Source organism: Triturus cristatus, chromosome 1_2 (assembly GCF_964204655.1).
Source record: "Triturus cristatus chromosome 1_2, aTriCri1.1, whole genome shotgun sequence".
NCBI classification, from domain to species: domain Eukaryota; kingdom Metazoa; phylum Chordata; class Amphibia; order Caudata; family Salamandridae; genus Triturus; species Triturus cristatus.
In genome coordinates this window covers 471,584,250-471,605,129 of record NC_140580.1, presented here as the reverse complement: position 1 = coordinate 471,605,129, position 20,880 = coordinate 471,584,250, and the positions used below count along the sequence as shown (strand labels likewise).

General features: G+C 49.8%; 1 protein-coding gene across 2 annotated transcripts in view; it reads left to right on the top strand.

Annotated features, from left to right (window-relative positions):
- INPP5A (inositol polyphosphate-5-phosphatase A) overlaps nt 1–20,880 on the top strand; it is a 1,511,403-nt gene that overhangs the window by 556,818 nt on the left and 933,705 nt on the right. For both annotated transcript variants that reach the window (XM_085606194.1, XM_085606193.1), the window contains exon 3: nt 18,881–18,981. In XM_085606194.1, the coding sequence (XP_085462320.1) occupies nt 18,881–18,981 (101 nt within the window). The remainder of the gene's footprint in view (nt 1–18,880; nt 18,982–20,880) is intronic.

Here is a 20,880-nt window from a genome sequence, read left to right as displayed (position 1 = left end):
CTGGGGGGACCACTGCTTAATTTGAGCCGGTGGTTGCCGATGGGGGCCAGCAGCACTTATTTTTGAGGACAGGCACCTATTTTTCCACATTAGATATTTACAGGGTGCAACAGAGGAAAAACTCAAGAAAATGGAGGAAGAGAAAGAGGGCAAAGATATCACAAAGGGAGAAAGCAGAAGCCTGCAAGAGCTAGAAAAAGAGGAACGGAGTGTCTGGTGGTAGATTAAAGACTACCAGCCTTGGTATTCAGCGTGTCAACATTTAATTCCAATGGCACTCTTTGTTTTACAAATTAAGCACTGGAAGGGACACAAGAGAGGAATGGACTGTAACAACACAGGAGAGGCCAACAGGGAGAGGTCATATTCGACAACAAAATACACAGTGTGAGTGTGGTTTTGGGGTCCCCAATCAGCAAAACTCTTCCAAAGTCATTCATTGCTGGGCATGTCGCCCCTCAGAGCCAGTGTCGGCTGGTGAAGTTTGAGAGTGGTGAGGCTGTTATTGGCGGCGGGGGAAGGTGGTGATGAGAGGGGGCCCATTAGGGGTGCTCCACCCATATAAAGAGTTGCCATAGTGCAGTGGTGATACAGTAAGCCCCTCGACAACAGATTTGTAGCAGTTCTACAGAAGCAAATGCAGAATTTCATGAAGAAGTTGAATATAAAAGAAGCAACTAGATATCTCTCTTTGGATTTGAAAAAGAGGGCAGCGTAAGCCGGGCAAAACGCTCTAGCCTGACAAAGAAGTGACCGTTTACATTTTCTTTTGTTCCAATGGTTTTCCTGGAATGAAATGTTCTTGTTCCAGTCTGAACAGCCTTCTCAGTTCTAGAGAAATGGAGTGATGTAGAGAGATGTGTGCTTATATGGCAGCTTGTAAAATTCAGAGCCCAGCCTGTTGCATTAGTGTCTGTTCCTTTAGTGTCCTGAGATGACCAGCAGGAGTTCAGCCAACTTTCCCACGCAAAGGCTTGTCGTTGGTCATGGAGGCAAGCCTGCGGTTAGTTAGGGTTTCTGAAATGCTCTCATTCGTATCGATTTGAGCTGCTGCTGCGAGCCTGATGTGAGGCTGAGCAGAAGGCAGGCTCCGATGTAACTGGGCAGAAAAGTTCCAGGGGATGGCGCTGGTAAATACTATGGGTGGGCGACAATTTCCGTTCCGCTCGCAGGATATTGCGCGAATTCGACATTTACGCGTTCCTCGCGGAACGCGAAAATGTAGAAACTTCCGCGATCCGCGAGGTAAGCGGAAATTGTCGCCCACCCTTAATAATCACCATATTTCTATAAAGCTACTCGTACCCCTCTATATATGCACTTGCCTAATACATTATAGCACTCATCATAACAAATTCAATCTGTCCCCTGGGAAGGTATGAATACAACGTTTCCTTGCTCTTTTGTCACATTGCTCTCCGTGAGGCCAAAATCTACACACATTTCTTTTTTTCCCAGTCCCACACAATTGGTGATCTAAAACGTCTCTTTTTTAGATTCGGATGCAGGCGTAAACATGCCAGGCAGATTAGGCTTGACTGTTTCTACCAGGGAAGGACTGAAGCTGACTTGCATGTGCCCAGCCTCCTTCCTCTTCTGTTATACCACATGAGCTAAGATCTAACGATGCTCTGAAATATGTCAGTGGCTTCATGACTGAGAGAGATTCACTCATTTCGATGCATGGCCATTTTGCCATGCGAGTCTCACTAGTTGCCCCCATGTTTACTTGCTGTGCCAATAATGTGATTAGTACACAGATGGTCCTGTACAGAGGGGCTCTGCGTGCCTATTACACTGGGTTTATGTCACATCGGGGATTCCTTCCCAGAACACTGCACCCTCCCCGGGTATTCTCTCTGTCACGCTCTCCTCCCCGCCCAGGAAAGCAAGTCCCCTGGTCGAGTCGCTGCCCTCCGTCCACCGACTTAGATTTCCCGCGGAGGCTTTTGATACAATTAGCTATGATTTGAAGAAGCTTCCTCTCGTGCTTTCTTCCCCAGGGGCCCTCTCTCACTGACCCATTCCCCCCTTCCCCCAATGCATTATTCACGGTCCCCCTCCTCTCCATCAGATTCAATTAGGAGGTTTGGCGTCCGATTTCTCCGACGGCTCAGCTTCCAGTACGGCTCTCACAGTTGTACATTATGTGCTCTGAGGGCCGACCATATTCCGCAGTATAGAAGGGTCTCCTGCTCTACTGGTGATGCCCATACCGTAAGGAGGCCTCTTACTGATTTACGGTTGTCTGGAACGGCTCTGTTTTTGGAGGAGCGACCAGGGAAATCTGACCGAGTGGTCATTTAAATCCCATGAAACCAGAAGATACTTGTCCAAATTACAGGTTCTCCTTTGATCAAAACGTGTGACACTGTGCAAGTCACTTAGCTGCTTCACATTATTTGCCCTGCCCACACGAACATTTTCAAATATACAATACCTCGTGTCCATGATGTAATCTGAACCTTTGAGTTGTTTAACTCATGGTCTGCCAGGAGTGGCGGGTTCCATATGTTGGACCATTGAAGTCAGGGTTTGTTTTCACAGAAAGTGTTTAGATGACTCTCCTAGGTCCGTGGATGACATTATAATTCACTGCACGTGAATAGTGTAGTAGTGCAATGTTTCCACTCGTGGGAAGTGGCCTGTGTGCATCGCTCTTTCATAAACATGTCTTGAAAGCTACTCAACGTGAGCTTAAGTTATCAACAGAACAGTGTGCTCAGTAGCGTGGTGAACCCCCGCTTTAGCAGCTACAGCGTGATGGATTTCTTTGTGGGCCTCTTCTGTTTGCAACTTCGCAGTAACAATATCATTCATAACCTGAAAGGGTGCGTGAGTGAGTGCAAGTATGGATGAGTAGATAGATGTGTGAAAGGGTAGATGGATGAATGAATGAAGGGATGGATGTAAGGGTGGAGGAGTGAAAGAATGAATGGATGAGTAAAAGGGATGGTGGATGGATGGATCCACCATCCCATGGATGGATGGATGGATGAAAGGGTGAATGGATGGATGAGAGAAAAAATGGATGGATGAAAGAAAGAAAGGGAGGATGGATGGATAAAAAGCTGGATGTATGTATGAGTGAAAGGGATGTATGGATGACGAGTGAAAGGATGGATGGGAAAAGTGAAAGGATGGATGGGAAAAGTGGAAGGGAGGATGGACAGGTGGATAGAGTGAAAGAGTGGATGGATGGATAAGAGAAAGGATGGATGGAACAATTACCGAAAGGATAGATGAGTGAAAGGGTGGAGGGAGAGATGGATAGGTGAAAAGATTGATGAATAGATGAATGAATGGATGGGTTTAATGGAAAGGTTTGGAGATGGTTGGATAGGTTTGGGGATGGATGGATGGATGGACAGACGGACGAAATGGTGAAAGTCTCAAAGATGGATTTAAGAAATAGACAGAATGTTAAGGTGAAATGGTAAATTTCAGTAGGTGGGTGGAAGGATGAACGTATGAAAGGATGAATGGATAGATGCTTGGATGAAAGAGACAAGAGAGCTCTTCTAGGGAGGTCGTGATAACTAGCTCAGTGGTTTTGCTACCATAAGAGATTTGGTTCAAAGTGGGGGGTATTTTAATTTTCTGGCTACTCCCTTGGGTGTGCTTCTCTCTCCCTGCTATCCAACAAGGGTGCATCTGACCTGCTCTAGGTTATCTATTTGTCTAGGTGCCCTGGCCCTTGGCCTCCTTGCTTTGATGTACATGAATGCAGCCAGCTACTGCAGTGTTTTCCAGTGATTCTGTGTCTGCTGCAGATAACCATGTTTCAGACGGACGACACAGCTAGCCAGCGGATGCATGGACATGGCTATCTCTGTAGCTTTTTAAAACTAACTACGTTAAGAGAGATTGAGCCACATTGTGTTGCAGACTGGGGAGGATCAGACAGCGTGAACGCTGTTATGAACATGTTACGTAAAAACCTTTCACTGGTGGGCCACAGGGTCCACTGAGACAGCGGGGCTCCACACCATCACTAGGTCAACGAGTCTGCTCCTCGCAGCCAGACAGTGGATGAAGCATGCACACACGATGCATCGGAGTTGATGGCTCCCTGACAAAGTGCAATGCAGGTAACAGAAACCTTGAGTCTGCCCCGTGTATGTTCAAAAGACCCAATGACAAACTGCCCAGACTCGTTTTCTCAGCTTCCCGCTTGCAGACTCTAGCCCTCCCTTTTCCAACTTGTCACAGGGTGGGGACCCAGACCCACCCCACCCTGTGATGAGCTGAGAAAGGGTGGGGTGACAATGCTCTACACTCCCTGATTGACATGAAGCCCTAGCACTACAGGGCTTCAGTCTGAAGCACGCGGGACTAACTTCCACCCCATGTCATCAGGAGGTAGAGACTGGTCCTCCAGGCTAAGTGTTTGCCAAGTTGATGACCTCATAGGTCTCAGGTCTCTGAGATAGTCAGCCCAGCAAATAGTGTAGACTTTGGGGCAGCAGGTTTTAAGTATCACTCAGCGTCTGAAATGTGATTGCTCTGCACGGGGAGTGGCAGTATACCGCAGCCCGCTCCAGCAAGAAGAAAAATAATGAGTGTGTGTACATGCTGCATTGATTTAAAAACATACCAAACACTGGTTTTATTTTTTATTTTTATTTGATAAATCTGTTTTTATTGCTTTGCAGAGTTTACATCTTGTAGACAGGCAACAGTCATCAATTAACATCGACCATACCGTATAGTATTAGGCAATAACGGATGAGCATGACCGTGGACCAGGAACCCCTCCCCAACATACAGCAATGTCAGTGACAGCGTAGTGGGAATTTGAGCCATGGTACAGTAAACGGCATCATGCTTTGGAGATATGGGCCCAGTGGTATGGTGCACAGTGTCTACGCAGAGTCCTCAGGATGCATGCATGTACAGATATTAGAAAGAGAACATTAAAAGGGGCAAAACTTCAAGAAACCCCCAATAACCAAGAACAGCAGCATAGTCTGACATTTAAGCGTGCATCCCGCATTGTTTCCCCACTGCCTCCGCCCCCCACACCCGCCGGCATCTCACAGGCGGACACCACCACTCAGGGAGCCCAGTACTACCCACCCTGAGTATCAGATAGTACACAGCCATCTACGTGGCGGGCAATTGATCCTTGGTGGCCTATTCAGAAATCCCCAGGAGAGCGCCTCCCCCATGTACAGGATGTCCCTCCGTAGTGTCCCCCCAATCCGTGTCAAGGCCTGTAAGAGACCTTCCCATTGTTTCGGAATAGGCGTCTTCCGGAGTCCCAGTGTTTCCTCTCTCAGGAGGGCTATTCCCTCCGCCTTGGCCCACGCCTGGAGCAAATACCTACACGCCCGTATGTGCGTCGGGTCTGGCGCCTTCCAGCGTTTAGTGAGTAGACGTTTAGCCACCACCAGCCCCAAGTTGAGGAAGCGAGAGTTAACTTTCGTGGACGGCGTTCTGTGAAAGAGCTGTAGCAGGTAAACGGCCCATTCAAATGGTATTGTTCGGCCCGTGCATGTATGTAGCGCCTCTTGGATTGCCTCCTAGTAGGGGTGTGGCTTGTGGTAGCTCCACAGCATGTGTACTAGCCCAGCTCCTAATTCCGCACAGCGGGGGCAGACCGTATCTGTGCGATGAAAGTAACTGTTGATCGTTTCGGGTGTGAGGTATGCCCTGTGAAGTATAAACAGCTGTATTTGGTGGAACTGCATGTTTATGGGTATGCGTGTTGGACTCTGTAACATCTTGCCCCATTCTTAATCTTCTAGTGGCTGCGCTAGGCCTGCTACCCATTTGCGGCAGAGTGGTCTGATCGCTGCGTGTGTGCGTAGGGATGCCGCAAACCACCGAATCAAGTGCCTACCACTCCCCATAACATGGAGATACTGTATGGTAAGGTGTTAGCTCGGTTCCTCCTTCATGTCCCCCCAGCTAGCGGTCAGTATCGCAATCAGGGAACGGTGTCCGAGGAATTGCCCAGGTAGCAGCCCCGCCTCGTCAACCAGGGATTCATACATCAGGAGGTTGCCGTCCCGATAGAGGTCGCCCAGGGTCTGTATGTCCGCTTCGTGCCCCTCCACAAGTTCAGAAGTTGTGAGCGCCCCCAGCCCGCTGGGGGAGCCCTCCGGTGGTATGGCCGGAGCGTAGGGGACCAGGGTCTGGTAAGGAAGAGACTGCAGCAGTAGCATTTGTAGGCCACCACCATGAGGAATGGTGTCGGCGTTGGGGCTTTCATGGCGGGGTGAAAGAGTTTGGCAATGTCAGCTAGAGAGAGGGGAGGTGCTGTGGTTGCGGTGTCATCGCGGCCTCTGTCTGCTAGCCAGCGGGCTATCCATTGTAGTTGTGCTGCCAGATAATAATGTTCAAAGCACGGTGCAGCCAGGCCTCCCTGATCAGTGTGCAAGTACAACTTGGGTAACGCCACCCTGTGACGCGCACTACTCCAGAGGAAATCCTGGAACGACTGCGAGAGTGTGGTGAAGAAGGCCGCTGGGATATATGCTGGTAGGTTGGCAAAGAAGTACAGGAGGCGGGGGAGAATCACCATCTTGGATAAGGCCACCCTACCAGTGACTGTGAGTGGGAGCGTGTTCCAGAATCGTATTTGGGACTTAATCGCTGTTACAGCCCTGCCCAGGTTGCCCTCAATGAGGTCCGCCGGTTGGCGATATATCTGAACTCCTAAGTATCAGAAAGTGTCCGCTTTCCACTGTACACGCATGCCGTCCAGGATGTAGCCCGGTTCCAGGATATCCCCACCGAACGCATAGAGGCAGGACTTGGTGGCGTTCACCCTAAGGCCCGAGAGAGCTGCGAAGTCGAGCAATATGTGCTCCAGATTGGCCGGGATGTTGCTTACATCTCTTACGAAGACCAAGAGGTCGTCCGCATACAGTGACACCTGATGCGTCGCGTCCCCTAATGGGATACCATCTTCGAGTGTCATACGCAGTGTCGCAGCTAGGGGCTCAATTGCCAGCGCGAACAGGAGAGAGCGGGCACCCCTGCCTGGTGCCCCTGCAAATTGGTATTGCGTCAGAAATGTAGGGCCCAGTTTTCACCCTCACTGTGGGATTCTTGTACATGAGTGCGACCATCTGGAGAAACACCAGGCCTAGCCCGTAGCGCATCAGCACTGCCGCGAGATAGCCCCATTCCAGACAATCAAAGGCTTTTTCGAGGTCCAGCACAAGACAACCCACCCTAGGCCACCCTTGCACGCTATCCAACGCCACCCTGAAGAACTGTCGCAAGTTCAGTGAGGTACTACGTTTAGGTACAAAGCCATTCCGATCGCTGTGTACTAACTCAGGTACTACCGGTGCCAGGCGCTCCGCCAACACATTGGCGAATATTTTATAATCCGCGTTAAGCAGAGCCAGGGGTCAGTATGATCCCAGATTCTTGGGGTCTCCCATTTAGTTTGAGCAGGGACACCAGGTAGGCCTCGCGCATTGAAGGGGGCAGGGTGCACTCCTCGAGAGCTGCGGAGTAAAGGGCATGCAATTTCAACACTAGGGACTCCCGGTAGGCCTTATAGTATTCGTCGGGGAGGCCATCCGGCCCCGGTGCCTTTCCAGAGGCCATGGAGCCGATCGCCTCCCCAATTTCCTCCAAAGTGAGGGGACCGTCAAGCTACTCTTGGTGGTCTTCGGGAACCGTGGGCAGGCGGACAGTCTCCAGGAATCTGTCCAGCTCGGGCCCAGAGCAGCGCCCAGTGGAGCGGTACAGTTGCGCGTAATGGTCGGACATCACTTTGTGTATCTCACGCTGCGTGTATACCAGTGGCCCCTCAGGCGTGTGTATGGCCCCGATGGGTGCGTGGGTGCTCTCCTGCTTGAGCAGCCAAGCCAACAAGCGACCCACCCTGTCGGCTTTGGTATGAGTGCAGGCAGTGTGGGCTGTATAATTATGGCAACGCAGGCGTTCTCTGAGGTCTGCATGTTGCGCTCGAAGGCACACCAGATGAATTGAGTGGCGACCTCCGCCCTCGCCTTCCTGTTCATATTTGAGTAATTGCGATTTGAGGCGAGTAAGTGACAACGCCAGATGTTTACGTATGTTCCACGTTGCATCAAGGCAGTGGCCCCTGATGGCCATTTTATGGGCATCCCACTCCACCAATGCGTTACTCGCCGTCCCGTCGTTCAGTTAAAAATACTCCAGGATAGCCGTCCCCAGGGATGCACGGAATTCCGGATCCTCCGGTGCAGCCGGTTGGAGACGCCATGTGGGGACAGGGGGGCGACCGGGGTACCAGTTCAGCCGCAGCCTCAGGGGATTGTGGTCAGAATGTGTCCTCCCCAAATATTCAGCATCCTCAATCAGCGGGGTTAGTGTTTGGGAGCCCACCACCCTGTCTAGTCACACATGAAGTTCGTGTACTGCTGAGTAATAAGAATAGATACGGTCATCAGGATGTAGGCTACGCCACACATCTAACAACGCCCAGTGCGATAACCTATCTGCGAGGGCCTGCGCGTTCGAAATAGTCGGTGTGGTTCAGAGGGGTGGAAAGGACCTATCTAGTTGTATGTCTAGTACCGAATTGAAATCCCCGCCCAACAGCCAGGGGAGTCCAGCATAGGGGGCTAACGACGTGGACAGTTGCGCTAGGTATGAGGGTTTGTCAGTGTTCGGACCGTAAATGGAGCCCAACAGTATTTGCTGACCGTTAAGTGTTCCACAAGCCAAAGTGTACCTGCCTGCAGGATCTATCACTGTGTCGGTACAAATGAACGGGGTACCCGCCCGTACCCAGATTAGTGTGCCCCGCGTGTGTGCTGAATATGTGGTGCCATATAATTGGCCTCTCCAGCATTTGCACAACTTGTCTAGCTCCGGCTGCATCATATGTGTTTCCTGTAGGAGGGCAATAGCAGCGGAGTGTCTCCGAAAGTATGCGAAGATGGAGTAGCGACGCGTGAGTGTGTACATGCCACATATGTTCCACGTAATTATATCAGTGTGCGCCATCTCGGGTGAGTCAGTGCAGTGAAGGTGCCAGGGCAGGCCCAGGCGGCGTGGGGAACAGGTGGTGTCATGTCGGTGTGCTGCAACAAAAAACACAACTGTTGAACACAGAACGGTGTAACATCTGGGGCAGACATTGCGTGGTGTCCGTCCCAACCACTGTAACTGTGAAGTAGCGTAAACTAGGTCAGTAGGGTGCCTATGAGGGTGCGCGTGCTAGCGGTGTCATGCTGTGGCCATCCCCCTTGCTCCTTCATATGTTGTGTGTCATCCCTGGGAGCACCGGTGCCGCTATTTGGTACCAACAGACTGTGAGTCGGGCTGGCGGGCTAGGGGAATGCGCTTCCCCGCACGTTCACCCCCTCCCCCGTCTCCACGGAGTGATGTATGGGACGTGACCGGTGACAGGTGGGCCACCGCGGAGGCCGGGCAGTGCCCCTAGTGCAGTACACCCAACCATAACTAAGACACAGAGTGAACAGACAGTGATCTACTTGTGTGAACTGTCCATGATGATGACTATCTCAAGAAAGTCAGTTCAGATAATAACGTCGGCAGTTTGCGGAGTCACCAATGGTAATCCGGAATCTTCTGAAATGATTGTGGATGGCGAGGAGGAGCCGCTGGGTACCAGGGTGATGTGCATGTGAGAGTCCAAGTGATCTTGGGCGTGTGGGGAGCGGAGGGTGGTGACTGCTTCTAGGGCTTCCAATCTCTCCCTGTGCATGTTTTCCGGTCTCGGGGCGTTTGTCCCAGGCTGGGCGTTCTTCATGGTCCCACACCGACGGCATCTTCGGGTTCTGCCTGCCTGCCGTGGCGTCTCTTTCTGAATTCGCAGGTCTCACGCCCGACCACAGTCCCGACTCTTCGAGCCAGTCCCACGCCTCTTCTGGGGAGTCAAAGAAGTGGGTCCTCTCCTTAGTTACTACACACAGGCGGGCTGGAAACCACAATGAATATGATAGCTCTAGGGCGCGGAGTTGTCGTTTCACCACTGTGTAGTTGCTCCTACGCCTCTGTACTCGAGCTGTATAGTCGGGAAAGAGCATAACTGGGTTGCCGCCCACTTTAAGATCGTCCATCTTGCGTGTTTCACGGAGGACCACATCACAGTCTCTATAGTTGAGTAGCTTAAAGATGAACGGCCGTGGTCTGGCTTCCGTTTGGGGTTACTGTGCCGGGATGTGGTGGGCTCTCTCGACCACAAACTTGTGTGACAGTAGTCCTTGAGGCAGGAGATCGCATAGCCACTGTTCTGTGAATTGCTCCTGGTGTCTACCTTCTTCACCTTCCGGCAGGCTCACCACGTGAACGTTGTTGCGGTGGGAGCGGCCATCCGCATCATCCGCTCTGTCTTCCAGTTCGTGAACACGATCCATTAGGTCTTGCAGGACTGCATCATGACTTTGCGTGATAGGCTGGAGCTCCTTAATTGTTTGGCCTTGCGCGGTGACTTTGTCGGCCAGCTTACGATGATCAGCATGTAGGAGGGTGAAGTCCGAGGTGACCTTGTCGATCCTGGTTTCCAGGAAGGTTCTGGTGTGTTCCAGCGCGTCACCTATCCTTTCCACTGCTGAAAGGACAGAGTCCATTTTGGCTGCTAGGGCCGTGGACGTGGGTTCCGTCGCTCCTCCAGTGCTCATATTCAGGTGGTCCAGAGAGTTGCAGCGCAAGGGCCCCTGCTGCATCTTGGTCCTCATTCGGCCCATCACAAGCTGTTGCGCTGTGGGCATTCGCAGGCGGTCACCAGCCGAGGCGGTATGCTGGCAAGGAGGTTACTGACAGGGGAGGCCGCTCCCGTGGTAGCTGCACGTGGACGTGGTCCAGTGGGGTAACGCGTAGTGACTCCACCCCGTTAGTTGTGGCCAGTGCTCAGATGATGACCCGTGGGGGCCGTGGATAGACTCCGATTCAAGTGGGCCAGCGAGGGCGTCGCGGCTGGTCACGGCGGTCGTTAGGCCGGGGCGTGGGGCCGTCAGGTCGCACAGTTATATGCCAGATCAGGTGGTGTGCAGGTCTCCGTGGGTGGCTGTCTGCGCGGGCGGCTGCTTCTCTAGTGGCTGAGCCTCAGGTGCGCAGACCGCAGGGTTTTGGTGTCGTTGGCGCTCACCTAGGATGGCCTCCGTCCACTCCGAGGGTATTCCGCGGAGGCTGCCACTGCATCAGCAGCGATCGCCGATCAGCGTCCTCCTGTGTGTGGTTTGCACCCAGCACTCCCGTCCTCGTCACCCCACTCTGTCGATTGTTTCTCGGGCGCGGCGCCTGGGTGTCACACGTCCAGGCACCAGTCGGTACGGGTGTGACCACTGTGATTGATAGGTGCCGGATCACAGCAGGGCAGTCCCCGTGGGGACCCCCATGTGACGCTCCGTGGGCATGGCTCCACGTTGCTCCCACCAAGAGGCTGCTACGGTTGGCGCTACAGGCTGGCACGGGGTTGCCTACCTCTGCCTTGGCCTCTCCAGGATCTCTGTTGATTGCGCCCGACCTCCACAGTCCCGCCACCCTAGGGCCACACGTTCGCCACAGGCGCGACTCGCCGGGAATGACACCGTCAAGGCTCCAGGAGGCGTTTTATGCGCGGTATGTCATTGCCCTCCAGTGCCAGGTCTCGCCGGCGCCACGCAGCGAAGCCTGGGCAGGCACAGGCCCAGTCAGCCACCACTGCCGGCAGGCCCCCTGGCCTCCGGGCTGTATCGTCCCCGGAGGGACTGCGTGAGCAGGTTGGGCCCCGTCGGGTGCAGCGCCACTACCGCCCGGATTCACCCGGGGGGGCAGTGCGGGTGTCTGTCCCGCTCACCTCGGGTTGCACTGTCTGCATGGGAAGCACTTCGCTGACCAGGTGAGGCCATGGACCACTCACCATCGTGGACTGAACTTCGGGAAGGGGAGCAGCGCGGTCCGATGTTTACCGCCGATCGTGATGTCTCCACTGCACAGCTCGCTTGGTTCTGCTTGGAGCCAGATTCCTTCGCTGCCACTAATTACTGCATTCAAGCACGGGTGGCCATCTTACAATGTGGGGACGCAGCGCGCGGGCTGACAGCAGGCAGGGCTGTGCGATCATCACTACCGCGGCACCGGCGGTCCAAGTGTCACAGCGTACAGCTCATTTGGTGCAGGAGCGCTTCCGCCACCGGTTTTCAGCTGGCAGTAGCGTGGATGTTGGGGATTTCAAGAGAAATTGCCAAGATTGGGGGGATTAACAGCTCAAGCTTCACGGACCCGCGTCCGCCATGTCGACTGGTTAGCCACACCCACCAAACACTGATTTTATATTGGGAATTTTGTCAATTGGGGATAAAGTAAAGGAGGCGGAGCCCGACGCCCTCGACAAGAAACCGCCACTGAGTGAAGGGGTGAAAAGTCATTGTCTTGTGGGTAATTCAACCCAGGTGCTGTATTGGCAGAGAAAATGAAATGGTGAAGTCCGTGCAGTGAATATATCTAACACCATGGCGGAAATAGTGCGAACCATCACTGTCACATCACAAAAAAGAATGTGCTTGGAAAGTTAGTTAACTGAAAACTCTACATCATGCAATGGCCAGAGTCTTGTGGTCTCTTATTAGTGACATTAACTCTTGGTTGTCTCCAGTGCGAGCTAGCCCTATCAGGATGCCAGGCCACTTTAACGGTTTTCAGTATCATTTCAGAGTTGGGCTACTAAAGTATCTATTTCAAGTCAAGAGGTTAATTTTTCCCTCTCGGGATGGGTGAGTTTCAATATCTTCATGTACAAGTTGGCTGTGACTTACTTTAAAGCCTATTCATGTGGACACCACATTAATGTATGCAAACTCTGGACAGAAAAGGAGCTTTGTAGCAGTTTTCCTTTTTTAGATTGAGCCCGCTCTGCGAGGCATGCAGTATTGAGTATGCTGTGGAAGCCTCGCCTACTCTCCTCCCATATTTTTGATTCACTGGTGTCATTGTCTTTGGTAAATGCTGGCTTTAGATTGATAATGAGGCTTGTTAGCCCCTCCTTGTTACCGCCCTGTCACCTTTTGTTACCTCCCATGAGGACTGGATCTTTTACTTGTGTCGTTACACGGTCTCCTACATAAGTCGGTAAGCACTATTTTTTTTTTATTTGCAGTGCGGACTGCTTTCACTTTAGCGGTTGTGCTTGTTTATTTAATAAATTTCCCGCGCAAATGCTTGTTTTAGTATTTACGCTCAAGCTAAATCATGTTTTAGTGTCATACAAATTAGATTTTTTTAAATGGGAACAAATTACGCTTTTGCCTATGCCCATCAGGATTGCAATTTCTACTTTGTTATTCATTTCATACATAGATTTACATATGTGTTAAACATGCCCAGTGGATATGCACGTTCTGATGAAAAAAAAACTAGACTAGGTTTATGGAAACAGCACCTTCTTCTCAAAGTTGTCATGCTATGTAATGTTTGATTCTGCGGGTAGTACACTACAGGTTGACTTGTGGTGAAAACGTACAGTGGCTTCCTCTTCCACAATGACTCCTTTTGCAAGATTGCTACAGGGTCCGCAGCGCATAGTAAAGTTTTAATGCGGCCGGGTGCATCAGGTGACTTAATCGAATTGTCCCCTCTTGCAAGATTAATGCTGGTGGCCTCAACACTCTTGGAAGAGGCAATCATATACATCAATGAAGGGTTGCCAGAGGCACCGGAAGCTACTGGCTCGCCCATTTGTAACACAGTACCAGTGGCATAAGGAAACGAATGGACCCCCCTGCAAGGTAGATGGAAGACCCGCCCAACGCACTCAGTGAGGAGCTCTCAGGCCAGGTTACTGTGTCGAGAACTCCCCCTCAGCTCGTGCCCCCCCACCCCCGCACTACAGGGGCATATATTATGCCACTGGCACGGACTGCCCTTGCCGCTGTCCCTTGTTTTAGAGGTCATAAAGGCAGAATCAAGTACAGACATGTTTACAAACTTTCCATTCATCAGCCCCTCTGCAGCACAAAGGAGGCTTTTGAGAGCTTAAGGCCGGGCCAAGGCATTAACCCAGTAACGTAATTCACAGTTAAGGGGTGTATGACGCCACTCCTACTATCTTTTTGGTTAATTGTCTTCTGGGATGAGCCAAACACGCAATAATAACTGCTTAAAACGTTCACCCCAAGAGTTAGGCAATGCATTTCGAAATAAAAGTGGTAATGCTTCATTTTAGTTTTAAAGTTTCAGAAAACAAGCATTTGCAATGCAATTGGTCTCTCATTTAAGCAAGTTTAAGCTATTGGCATTGTAAATGACAATAACTTTTATTTATGTTTTAAAAACGAAAACAAAAATAAAACGCATTGTTATTTGCAATGTCAATAGATCAGACTTGCGTAAATGCAAGATCTATTGCATTACAAATGCTTGTTATGTATAGGGATTATTGTTAGCACTAATGTGGCTTCACAGCATGGTTAGATAGTCCGCGAAGCACCTGCTTCTATGCGCATGCTTAGGAGTGAGAATGGACTGGACAGGTCAGGTAGGGCACGTGTGAGGTTGGCAGTGCATAGGTGCATAAAGGTGGAGCTGGATTCTAAGTGTTTTTTGGGTGCCATGGGTGAGGGCCACAGATGTGCTCCTGTCAGGGTCCCGCAGCTGAGATGCCCTGAAGACGACTACAATCACAGGCATTTGGGGCACTGGAAGGTAGTAACAATAGTGGATGAGGAAGGGTTGGGTGGCAAAGAAATAAGAATGCACCTACCCTGACCACTAACGTTGCTTAATACCTACGAGCTCCACCTGCCCTGCAAACATGAGTGGTGCCCATTGGATTTACATGTTTTTTTAGGTCGAGCCAGAGCCTGAACCAGCGCGCGTGCACTACTCTGCGAGGCTTCTTGTGTTTACTCTGTGTGGGTCTGACTCCTCCCACACATAGGATTGGCTTTTTCGTTTGTCTTTCAATAATGAAAGCACGCAAATGGCTAAAGCAGGTGCATGTCCCATCTCTTTTTTAATGTTGACTCCCACGGCGTTTTGCTCTCTGGAGCAAGCAGCGGCGCGCAGGGTGGAAGCTGCATTCCTCGTGGGTCAGATTACACACAACGCGCCATGCTTTCGCTTTTGCTTGTTTTATGGTTGTGTTGGGGCTCCGCGCTGCCTCCCAGGCTATGATTCCTGTTCGAAGTGAGTTTGCAAGTAAACAGGAAGTCCAGTGTGCCAAGGATTGTTGTAGCTGCTTGAGGAATTCTTGGAGGTCTCCCCCGGCGCTGTACTTTAGTCTGAATTAATACCATGTCACCGCAGTGCCGCCTATAAATTATCTATTGTGGAAACATTTTATAGTGGCGCATGGGGAGCAGAGCAGGTGCTCTAAATAGGCCACACACGGAGAGCAGTGCCCAGCTATGCTTTTTGACAAAAGGTAACATTTACCTTCCATCAGGCGCCCGGTTTCATGTTTTTTTGGGGGGGTCTGTTCTGGCACGACGCTGCCTCGCACAGCGCCCGGTTTCATGTTTTTTTTATGGGTATGTTCGTATGCCACGTTGCCTCGCACGGCGCCCATTTTCATAGTTTTCTTATTTTAAATATCTGCTTTCGAATCCCTCCCCTCCGTGTGGTGTTAAATTTCTTCCCGCCTCCCTTCCTATTGTCCATGCCATCTTTACTCTTGCCCCCCTCTGGTTGTCCCCTGCCCCCCCTCCCGTTGTCCCTGACGTCTTTACTCCTTTCACCTTCCGTTTACTGCAGAAAGTACAAGAAAAGGGTCCAGGCACCTTGCACTTACCTTATTCCCTTATAAGCTACCCTTTTTAGGTCTCGCCTCGGCAGCATGCATGCGTTGCTCTAGGAGGGCCTTTAGCCATCGGTCTGCTCCTTTTCAAGCACACTCGTGCTTGTGCTGGCATCCATCTTGCGGGAGCGAGCAGCGGCGTGCGTGGTAATTGAAACCATATGGCTCTCGCTCTGCTGCTGCTCGCTCCCGCAAGGCGGATGCCAGCACAAGCACTAGTGCATTAGCCTGCTCTTTCACGGCCGCGGGGCCGGGCCGCCCTCCCTCACGCTTGTTAAACACACTGTCAGTTTCCCTTCATCTTCTACGAGGGGAAATGTGCCTTGGAAAACGGCGGTGCACAGAGTGAGCATGCTGCCACAGAGATGGCTGCCCTGTAAGATGTGCTCCGTGCGGCAGACCAGTGGAGTATTTATTGGAGGAGTTGAAATCGTCAATTCGACTTCTTCTGTGCCGTTCCTGCACACCTTTTACCCATTACCTCACCATGTCCCGCTCAGCTTTTCTCCCCAACTGTCCCTTCTTTGTCTTCCCAGCTCGCATCTCCTTTCTTTATCTCCTATTCCCTCAACCTTTTGAGCGTGTCTTCATTTCCCCCACCACCTCGCGTCTCCCTCCTTAAGTCGCATGGACTTCCTTACCGAGCTCTCTGTATTATAAAACACTCATACCTTGCAATACCCATTCCGATGTTTTTTATCCAAAATATTGTATGTGCGCACGTTTTTTGATGGCACATAGCACATGCCATGCAGAACAAATTTAAAATAAACTGAATGAACATGTTTGAAAATGAAGTTTAGTCCGTGATGAATCAACCAAGTCTACTGCTACCACCAATTTTTCACAATATATTTTATAATATTTATATCATTAAACTTGTAGAGCTATACACAAAGTTATTAAAGGCTGCACTGAATGTTGAGAGTTTTTTGAAGCATGGAAAGTAATTATAGCGCATTACCTTTACTCCCTCTTTGGCTGTGAGAAGCTCCCTTTAGACACCAATTAGAAACTCTCCTCACACTGCCCAAGCCAGTTTGTGTTCAAGTAAAGCAACCAAGCGGGCAGGGCCCCATTGATAATGGAGTCTGCACTTCCTGGGGATCCGCACTCCATGGACGTGTGGAGGAGAATGACATCCCCTTTAAAGTCCGAGGTGCCCCGCAGCCCGCTCCGCGCCCGGCCGGCTCTCACAAAGCAGCTTTTTTCCTAACGTTGTTTGTTTGACACATTCACGTCACTCTGAGCTTCCTGCGTGATATTAATGCCAGTCATCCACCTGCTCACGCAGCACTGTAAACAAACACACAAACATCTATCTCTGTGCCGATGAACAGGAGCAGATAAAAAGGCAAAATTCTATATAAATGGCTCGCCCATCTGCCGAGAGAAAATTGTTCACAATTGTCAGGGAAACAAAAGATGATTCGGACACGGAACGGGAGAGGAAAACGCCTGTTGAAAAGAAACCCCTGACTTGAAAACTCCCCCTCACACGCCCGCTCAATATTCAATGTATCCCTACAAAACAGGAGACGTACAGCTCCCACTGGCAGATGCTCTACCCAACTAGGTGCCTCTACCTGCCAGACAATCCTCTCTCCAGCCCTGGAATCTACACTCCCTCTCCTATCCACCCACTACCATCCGTCTCTCCATTATAGGCTTTAATACTTGTAAAACATGAAGAAAGTGCATCAATAGCATTTTAGGGACCATCATTTACACATGTAACAATAATACCAATAACAGCAATAACGATACGCGTTACTTGTTCGTATTATTGGTAATAGTAGCAGCAGCTGTATTAATATTAGTTGTAGTGTAATGTTATTGTGCGTCTTTAGTTCTGAGACCTTCTGTTTTATTTTGCCCTCCCCCTTACATCAAGGAACTGGTCACAGTTCCATGAAAGCGTCACTCTGCTTAATTGTTCCATACATATGAGTTTGCTATGCATCACAAGATGCACAGTAGTAGTTGTAAGTCTAGTTATTGTTATTTGATTCTGGCCGATGTTTCAGGTTCTGGCTCACTGGGAGATGCGGCAAGATTCTTGACTCTGATCGCTGCTCCTGACGTGGAGGGACCTGGTCTTGGGCTCTTCCTGACTCTTTGTCCAACCCATGGCACATAGCCTGTTTATAATGTGCTGCATAACTAAAGACTCATAAGGTCCAAAGGCGAGACCTATTGGCTATGCCAATGCTTGTTACCTTAAGATCTGGCACATTGTTAGACTCGATCACCACTAAGTTCAAGGGTAATTTTATTTTGCTTGGAGTTTCATTTTAAGGCACAGGCTTACCATTGTGATTTGAGCAAATAACCATACTCTGGATCTCACCCACACACAGGGATGCTTATGACTGCAGCACGCTCGGCTCTAAAGCAGCTGCTTCTAACACATCTCACTCACCAAGCACTCTTGCTGCCTCTGCTAAAATTGTGTGTGACCGATTAAGCAGCAGATGTGACAAAACACTTAAAAGGTCCCAAAGGCGAGACCTATTGGCTATGCCAATGCTTGTTTTTTTTTTTTTTACTATTCCCTTGAATAACTGTTTATAAAACAAAGTAACCATAGGAAGTGTGAGGAGGGACCACTTTTGTTAGGAATGGCCTTTTGAAAGTTCTCACAGACATGGACATTATGAGCAACATGATTCTCTGTCCTGGGGTCCTACTTCGACCGCTTGCCACTTAGACAAAAGAGACACAGTATAGCAGACACCCAAAGGGCTCTGAATGGTATTGTATAAGAGCAGGTACATTCTGAATTGTCTCAGGCCCTTTTAACCCTAGTCTTTGAGTTATTCTGCTATGCAGACCAGCTTTCAAGTGCCTGTTGTTTTGGGGCATTGCTCTTCTTCAGAAGGCCCTTTGTCATGGATGGCATGCTCTTCATGCCCTGTTACAGATATGTCTGGTTCTTGGGGCTGGCAGCCTGCAGTAAAAAGCAGCAGAGATATGTACCTGCTGATATCTTCCTGTGAGTGCTGCCCCCTGCCACAAGCTGAAGGCTGGATTCTCACCTAGGATAGTTTCTATAGATAACTAGTAACTTTTTCCTACCTGACAAAGTCCTTTCTCAGCAATAAATCATAAAACAGCCATTCTCACAGGAGGAATCTAAACATTGTCTTGTGTTATCAGCTGCTGACGTAATATTGTCTTTTTTTCCAGAGCGTGCATATACACAAGCCACAGTTCCTAGCACTACATTGTCAAGAAGTCGGAGGGAAAAACTATGAAGCGTCAATGGCTTATGTGGACAAGCTGGTCAAGTGAGTATTTGCTTGTATCTGGGTTATTTCAAAATCCATATAACAAAATATAATGATGTTCATATTGATATCTTGCACAGGAATGGTAAATGATCATATATTTTTCTGATAAAGTTTGGTACATACGAGTGGCGGGCACGAGTAGGGTCTGCAGGTAGGCCTTCTACCAGTGCATGATGTTTTTTTTGTCTGTCACAGCCTTGTTTTCTAACACCTCCCACCCCTACCGGATAAAATGCAAATATCCCTGTGCAGTCAATGAAGTCCCTATCTGAGCCAAATATAAAGATAGAATCTGCCTTTTTGGATCTGGGGCTGCAGCTCGCGGAAAAAGACGAGCTGTGCTTCTGTATACAAATCCAAATGCCTCTTTCTCTGCCAAATTCGAATAAAACGGGCCGCGCGCCAACCTTTGGCAAGGGCGGTGTGTTGCTCAATCTGGGACATTTCCAAATGTTTATTTTAGAACATAAACACCGTTCTTCGTCGTTTCTCTTGTCAGATCTAAAATAAAATGTTTCTATTTGCAATCCCATTGCTAAATTTGCAATTACTGAATTGTATAGGAATATTGTAGTCTGCTTCTCCTTCTCCAATTCTTCCTTTGCTTGCTAGGATTCTCTTTTCATACTTCTTCTGTAATTAACGATCTGCACATTTTCTTTTATTTTGATGATTCAGGCGGCTTTCTTCTTCTATCAATGGGGAGCTCTCATAAATGCTGGGTTTCACCTCCTCCCATGGTAATCCGAAGGGAATTTAGATAAGAGAATTCCCCGCTACCATGGAAGATGGGAAGTAGTTATTTTGTTAAATTCACACATATAGGAAATAAAAAATGCTAAAAAATGAATAGACACTGAAAGAATTAACATTTTATAGAAAAAAGGAACTTCTATTGTACCTATTGGCAAATAAGTATATTCCCCTTGAAGAAAGAATCATGGGGTCATATTAAGCGTGGTGGGCAGCCCGCAAGCCCACCCTGTCAGCAAAGGCCTTAACCTTCACTTCCCTGTTGGACCACTCATCAGAGTTACTGATTCTCGCTTACTTGTAAGGGGATCTCTATGCCTCCAGTGCATTCCTGGCAGGGCCGGACTGGTAACGCACATCATCCCTGGCAATTAAGTCGGACCTGCTGCGAGAGAGGGGGGCGGGGGATGCTGGTGGGAAACACTAATGCTGCTTTTGGTATAGGGGGCTGATATTGCAGGACGGCTGCAAAACCGGACCCCGTACCAAAAAAGCCCCCCACCAGTCCCAAACCGGCTCCCACCCTTCCATCCCACTGGGAAAAAGCCTGGTGCCCGCTACGGCCAGTCCGGCCCTAATTCCTGGGCTGTCTTACTCTCAGTCCAGCACGGTGTGTCCTGGTCTCCTACAGGCCACATTGACCTAGATGGTAACAATGACCTTCTGCACATAATGCGGTGTAAGCAGTCTCCGCAAGACAACCATTGTGGCATACTTTTGTGACTTGGGCTGGTCAATAAACCTGTGACTGCGAGCTGCATACCCCAGAACTCTCATGCTCTTTGTTATGCACCTGGCTTCTGACCTCCAGCAGACCACACTGATGCAACTATGAATGCCTAAAGACCTAACCCGGCAAATGGTGCAGTACTGCCATTTTGGGGAACTTAAGTATGTGAAAACAAGTTTAGGGTCGCTTATGTTCCTGTCAGGAGAAGACATGTGGGGCAATTCAGGCTCGTCCGCTCCTTCTGGATTAGGATCAAGACTTATTTGCATAAACTGATGTCTGTCTAAAGCGGTGTAGTGAGCAAAAAAAAGATGGACTGGAATGTGGCTCTGAGCACTCGCTAGTGGCCAAGAATAATTCAGGCATTCCATTTATCATTTTGCTCTTTGTTACAGATGATGCCGTAAGTGTGG